This window comes from Gavialis gangeticus, unplaced genomic scaffold (genome assembly GCF_001723915.1).
Source record: "Gavialis gangeticus isolate Ggan-Ray unplaced genomic scaffold, GavGan_comp1, whole genome shotgun sequence".
NCBI lineage: Eukaryota > Metazoa > Chordata > Crocodylia > Gavialidae > Gavialis > Gavialis gangeticus.
In genome coordinates this window covers 128,322,648-128,329,893 of record NW_017729025.1, presented here as the reverse complement: position 1 = coordinate 128,329,893, position 7,246 = coordinate 128,322,648, and the positions used below count along the sequence as shown (strand labels likewise).

The 7,246-nt window shown below is 39.4% G+C and overlaps 1 protein-coding gene across 1 annotated transcript in view; it reads right to left on the bottom strand.

The window, feature by feature from the left end:
* The window catches only part of SPON1 (spondin 1), a 465,900-nt gene that overhangs the window by 452,524 nt on the left and 6,130 nt on the right, over positions 1-7,246 (bottom strand). The window contains exon 2 of the mRNA XM_019519535.1: positions 288-394. Within this exon, the coding sequence (XP_019375080.1) occupies positions 288-394 (107 nt within the window). The remainder of the gene's footprint in view (positions 1-287; positions 395-7,246) is intronic.

Genomic DNA, 7,246 nt, shown 5'->3' with positions numbered 1-7,246 from the left:
AAAACAAAGAGATTAAGTTGCCATCATCCCATTTGTTTTGATCAGCAGCAGAGACTCAATTTGTAATATTTGAAGTCCATCAAAATCAAGCTTATGCAGCTTGTACATCTTCTGAAGAAGAGCATGCACAGAATGCTGAATAAAGTTGTGCTAATATTGCATCACACCAATAAACTAGAAATTTCTATACTTGCACAAGCTGGTATTCCATAATAACAGCACTCTGTTAAATCAACCATACTGTGAGATAAAAGCAATAGAGCAACAGCTCATGGAGCATCTCTCACCTGAAAAGTCCCTGCATGGTCTTCTTCTTTGTCGCCCTCTTTACCCTCCTTCAGAGCAATCAGTGTGAATCCACGAAAGTAAGCAGGTGTGGCTGCTGACAGCGTTACTAAAGAGAAACAAAAAAGAGAAAACTAATTCTGACTGTGAAATCGACAACCTACACAACACTTCATAACTTAGTTTAAATGTTTGTGTTAATTTAGTGCTAATGAAGCCTAAAAAGATCAACAGCATGCAGTAGAGCCAGGTAGAGTACAGGAAGGTTCAATCCAAATTTCCATGCAAACTCTGCCAATGCATGCAGTATTTCTGTTATTTACGGCCCCAGAATATTCTTGAAAACAGAAAACCAATCTGCTCCATTCCACAGAGATTTCTGATGTGGAGCAATTTCTCTTGGAGCCTTCCCCATAATACAAGCCAGGATCTAGTCCTTGACATACAGAAAGTTTACTTAATTATAAAACAAGATAAGACTATTTTACCCATATCCCTAGAGCCAAACTATGCTCAGCACAGTACCTAGACTGATGGATAACTTCATTCTAAACCACCATTTAATTCCCCTTATCATTCCATTCCCAGGGTTAAACAAGCCTGTATTCAATTTTATAGCTAAAATTAACCTCTAGGGACTATCACCAGCTGGGGATTGTTGGAACACACTGCACTTCAGCAGCACCTTCTCAAACATCCTTATCTATGCTCCAGCCTGCCCAGGAAGGCCCCCTATGTCTCTGAAGGTATGTTGATTTGTTTTACTACCCTGAGAGATACCCATGTCAGAATACTCTCCGACTTTTATTAATGCACAGAAGTTGAGCAACAGCTCAGGTACCCAGAGTACATTCCTGAGCACCTCTCTCAGGAATATATCCTGCTTACCTGCTCCAACTCTCACACCAAACCCAGGAATGAGGCAGTGAAAACTGCTCTGGAGTCATCCCCACCTCTGCGCTGAATCCTCTGTCTCATACTTGCTTGAGAGCAGCACCGTAGGGAGCCCTCAGGGCAACTCTGCTGCTGTGTTTAGTGTGTGCGAGTTAGAGCAGGTGGGCCGAGGGTGTTTGAGGACAACTCCTTGGCACCTGAGGGAAACACTGTAGACACACTACCAGATATCTCCTAGTGCCTCGTATACGGCTTGGGTAGTACCAACAACACAGAGCTGCAAGCCAACATTTGTTCAATAATTTTAAAATTCTCTAACTTTTTAAAAATTTCCTGGAAAAAAATTCTGATCTGGATGAGACCTGGCATGTGATATTTCAAAGAAAAAGATTTTTTTTTTTTTAAGGGAAAAAAATAAGTGCCATTCCTAACATTGGGCTTCACAGTTAAAGCTGAAGCCACTATAACAGTGCAAGTCAATACTCTTATTTCCTTGTATCTTTACACTCTTAAATCCTAGTTGGCAGTATGAAAACTGGAGAAAACCTTGGTTCTTTCTGAACAACTGCTACCATCAATGCTGCTTCACAGAAAAGTATCCATGGTAGCCTCTCTCTCCCACACACAAACAAGCCACCAGAGGTTGAAATAAAAGTCTGATAGTAAACCATAAAGGGTTTGCATGTTCAATATCCAAAAGCACAGATGCGTATCTGGAGCATATGTAGTTTTCTTTGACCTAGAAATGAGAAACTAGAAATGTAACAGGAACAGCATTTATCAACATATCTCTAGTGCTGCTTGGTTTTATTTGGGTCAGACAACCAAAAATAGGATTTCTGGTTACATTCCTGTACATCTTCTTCTGTTCAGGCATGAAGAAGTGAGGATTAGAGAGATACACAGAAATTAAATAGAGAGTTAACTGAGTTAGCATGATTTCTGCAAGAAGGTGGACAAAGAATAAATTAATTTGTTTGCAAATATCACAAATGAAAGCACCATGTTTGACTCATTTGATCCATGAGAGTTATTTGTACTCACAAATAACCTAACTAATGCAGGGTAGGGAGCCTGTACTCAGAGATCCAGGTGGTCCCATTCAGTCCTGTATACTGATGAATATGTTGGTAAATCCCAAAAGTTTCATAATTTAAGTTTTCATTCTTTCCTGAAACTTCATTACCAAATTACAAAATAGTGATTGGTACATTTGTACATATGTAGGTAAAATGCTAACACAAGAGGGCCCCATCCTTTTGGCTTCTAAGTAAATGGCTCAATAACAGCAATCATAGTTCATTGCTGTTAATGCAGAAGACTAACTTAGTTCCATCCTCTATTTTCTTATGAACTTCTTCAGCAGTAGGTGAATCTAAACAAAACCCTAGGGCCAGATTCTCAACTAGACTAAACAAAGTGAAATCAAATAATCACAGTGAAATCAAATAAATAAATATCAATGAAATCAAATAAACACCCAGTGAAATCAAATAAATTCATCTTTATTACACAAACTGAAGAATTACTGGCCCTTAGAATTTAGTCCCCATAAAAAGTGACAATAATAACAATGCCTAGAAGTATAAAATTACCCAAGGATTAAACACAATTCCAAAGAAATGTCTAAGTACATTGTGAAAAAAAATGGTATTTTTAGGAATAAGCTAAATGAACATGAATTTAAGAAGACAAACTCAAGTGTGCGCCAACTCAGGGCAAAGGTATAGACAATATACAAGAAAATAGACAATATATTATTTTTCTAGAAAATAAAGAGTCCAATATTACAACCCTATTCTGAAATTAGGAAATATACATACAGGTGTTAATAACTATGCTGCATAGTCAGGACTGTCTAGGAATAAAGTCTGATTTTGACTCCAAAATGAGTTATATTAATATTTGCCTAACACTCATTGCCCCAATGAGTTCAGACAAACAGTTAAAAACGTGCTTAAAGCTGCCCCTATGCAGGACTAAAATACGGTCAGTATGTTCTTGTACCACTGATGATGCAGGAGATATGTAAGAAGCAAGCGTTTTTTTATGAAACATTTTGTTGGACCAGCTGTGTAGTTAAGAGCTATAAAAGCAGTGAGCTAGATAAAGATGCTTTCCTAAATCAGTACCTATATTTATTGTGTATGTATTAGTGGGCACCCTAAATACTCAGTGCCAGTGTTTGAGTGCTTGAAGTTGACAGCATGAAAAACAACAAACAGCCAAGAGGTGGTAATCTTCTAGTGGATATGGAACAAGGCCAGAATGGACATAGCAACGTTGTTTTTCTATTCTTTTATTGATTCTTTAAGCTACCCCATCTGCTAACAGAACATTGCTACAAAATATTATTTGAAGGACTGTTTAATCAAGAGGCTTGTACTGGCAACTGGAGTAAGTCCTGTTGTATTAGCCCTAAAAATATTTACCCCTATGTGGTCCTCCATAGCTGTAATTCTATATGATGCTGGAATCTGAATTGTATCTGGCTCTTGCAAAAGGTGGGCACTTCCTTCTTGAATGTCAGAGGTCTTTTTCTTGTGGGAACCAAGATATAGTTAGGACACTAATACAACTGTAATACACATTCTAGACATATTATTTTGTAGGTGATCTGGGGCAATAGGCGGTTACCACCTGGACTAATTGGTTGCCATTTCTTAGACAGCAAGACACTAAAGTAAGGAACAGTTAAGTCTCAAAATGAAATGTACACCAAGTGGCTTTTTACTTTCCATGGTAAGATTGCATTGCATTGGTTCATTTTGTCTACCTCTCCCCTTTCCTGCAAGGAGACACACCCTCCCGTCCAAGTTAAATGCAATGTGATTAGTTGGCTTTCAGCTTGGGAGCCATACTGTACAACTCTCATTTAAATGAAGCAAACCCATGCTGCAAGCTGCACAAGAGGCAGCAAACAGTGTTTGCTATCCTGTTAATGCCACCTATTTTCCTCCTGAATGAGATGCGTAAAAAGTGCCCAGATCTGTGTAAAAGAGTGTATTTATTAGTTTTAAAATAAACAAACCAGCCTGTGTATTGACAGATTAAGCACAGGAGTGCAAACTTCAACATTACTCAAGAGTGAAGCACTTGGAAAACCAATGTAAGTGGAATAGGCAATGTTTATCCAAATGGGTCCTTGAAAACTGTTTATTCTCCAAAGGTGGTGAACAGATCTGCAGGTGACCATTCCATCAGCACCAGAAACAGCATCCCAATGTAAAGTGTACTCAAACAAATCATACCAGCCCCTTGCTTACTCCCCTCAATAACTTTCAGGGTTTTAAGGAGGGAACACAATTTGCATTCATGTACTCATGTGAAAAATCCATATTACAGACTTTTCTATGCATGTATTTAGGCAGACAAATCTCCTCTGGCTCTTAATAAAAATAATTCTGTGCAGCTTCTAACAGAGCTAATATCTTAGCAGGATCAACAGAACATCCAGGCTGGGACCAATTACTTAAAATTATTGTTTCAGAACCTATTACCTTGAATCAATTTTTAAAGTTTGAGTTTGATTACCAACAAGCAACTGAGGAACAGAACAGAAATTAAAAGCACAGCAACAAGTGTCCCTGTCTGTGTGAAGGGGAAAAGGAAAAACTGCAACACTTATGGGCTGTATTAACTAAAGGCAAAAGGTTTGTGCCTATGGTCTTCAACTTCTGTGTCACTCATGTTATCACCTAATACTGGAAGCCAAAAGGACCACACTGCAGAAGGCAGTCTGCTTCACAGGAGGGAGGAGCTGTGGCAAGAGCAGCTCCTCTACTACAGCTACCACGGTGGTTCTCAATCTTTTTTAGACTCAAGACACCCCTGGGCAGACTTGAGGCACCCGTCAGAAAATACAACTCTTAGTTTTCACTTATGTTTGACTGCAGAAAAATAATACAGCAATGCCTCTGTTTGCAAAGAACTCAAAAATACCATAACAGGGCAACTATGTTATAGCTATTGAAATCTCCAGTTTGAAATCTCTGGGTTTTATGTCATTAATCATGTCTGCATACCTAACACTGCTAGCATTGCATGGCACACCATCATACTCTTGAGAAGGATCTCAAGGCCATAGCACCCTGGTTGAGAATTACTGAGCTACCGGGGAGAGAGAGGGGAGTGAGTGCCTACCACCCTAATGCCAGAGTCAGAGCCTCCAACAAAATATGTGAAGGGCCATCCCAGGTTGGGGGAGCTATTCCTGCTTTCCTATAATTAGGGAAAGAAAAAGGGAGCTCCAGCCACCAGTGCTACCTCTCTTCTAGGGAAGGAAAGGGCCTCAATTATTGCTGCCTTTCTCTGATATACCAAGGGAAATAGGGTGAGGGTGGGAAGGTAACGTGGCCAGAAGAAGGAGGAATACCCTAACATCTCACAGAACACTCTACCAGCATGTCAGGTTAAAGGGCTCTGTGTGTAGGTCCCCCTTTGTTCAGATGAACTCTAGGTCACCAAAGGAGCAGCAGCCTGGAGAGAAGGGAGGCCCAGGGACTTCCAAAGATAAATGAAACCTGTAAACTATTCTACCCCACTCCACTGGAACAGCAGCAGTAGTTTCCAATATTACAGAGCCAGGCTCTTACATGGATTCCCCCTGGCAGCAACACAGTGGAAGAAACATAAGGATTGGGGTTCCTGAAGCTCTACAGGTGGTGTGCCAAGGACCCAGACTGGGTAATGTTAACCATGGACCCATGGCAACAGCTTTTAATGTGCATTTGGCTTGGACTCAATCCAGGTTTTGAGAACCTTCTGCAGTGTTGTTTCTCTGGTTATTTACAGAAAGCAAAACAGTTGGTCCTTAATCTCACAGCTCTTCTTATCACATAAATTCTCTTTACTTTTACAGCATGGAAGGATACTTCTAATTTCCCAGTAGAATCTGCTTTGAAAAAGCAGCTCAGGAATATCCACTTTTAAAGCTTTGGGCAGTGTCCTCATATTGTACAAAAATTAACTCTTGTGTGACTGATAAGTACACGTCTAGTAAAATGTATTACTCTCCTTCCCATTCTTCAAGAAGCCTTCTTAAATACCACTTACTCAGATGTAGGTGTCATCCGAAGACTGAAGTAAGCAATGGGTACTCATACTAAGCTTTTTGTGCTACATTGTAACATGTTAGGAATGAGAGCACTAAAGGAGATGAAAAATAAATTAAAGTGTATACTATATTAATTGACCTAATGTAGCCCCAAAATAGGATTTGTAAATTTGGAAGTCCGGTTTCCTCTCTCTATCTTAGAAAGAAGATAGAAAAAGCCAATAACATTTTACAGACAGTATTTAAAGAAAATGTGTAGATTTGTCATTGCCAAAGAACTGGAGGCTTCTCTGTAGTGCAGCTAGAACAGATACAAAACTGACACGCAATCTGAAGTCATGCAGACTTGAGTAACATTTCAAATATCTGGAGCTGGTAACCTATTTGTGGGAAACCGCTTGAAGAAAAGCATGGTACACTTTATTTGTAATACCTTTCCTCTATTTGAAGAAAATGTCATAAGAAATAAGAACCTGATCCTCAAAATGGGTTCATTAAGATTGTGAATGGGTTTAAGCCTAATGATTATATTCTGGGAGAAAAGAAAAGTACACACTTTTTTCCCAACTTCTACTGAGATTCTTATAATCATCCAGTGGGAGATCACTGCTCTTTACACTGACTCTAGCTAAAGGTCAAGAGAAGTGGTGGGAGGGAGCGGGAAGCCCACGTACCTGGAAGAAGCTATGGAAGTACAGTTGGTTTTTCCCAATGGATGATTTTACTGATGTTCTATTAATTAGCTTGTAATTAGAGATGGAGCACCTAAAAGGTATAATCGGTTTCTTTTCAAAAGACTAATTAAATATAAAGTTACCAGTGCATGCAAAGGTATTTATTTCCAAACAAATTGTATGCTAAGACAGAGAAAGCGACTGGAGAGGCTTTCACCTGTTAATTAGAGAAATATGCCGAGATGTGCTTAGGAGTTCTTTGCCAGGATTATCTGTGCAATGCTCAGCCCAGAATGCATCCCCAGGACCCTTATTTACGGTGCTTACTAGCACCATC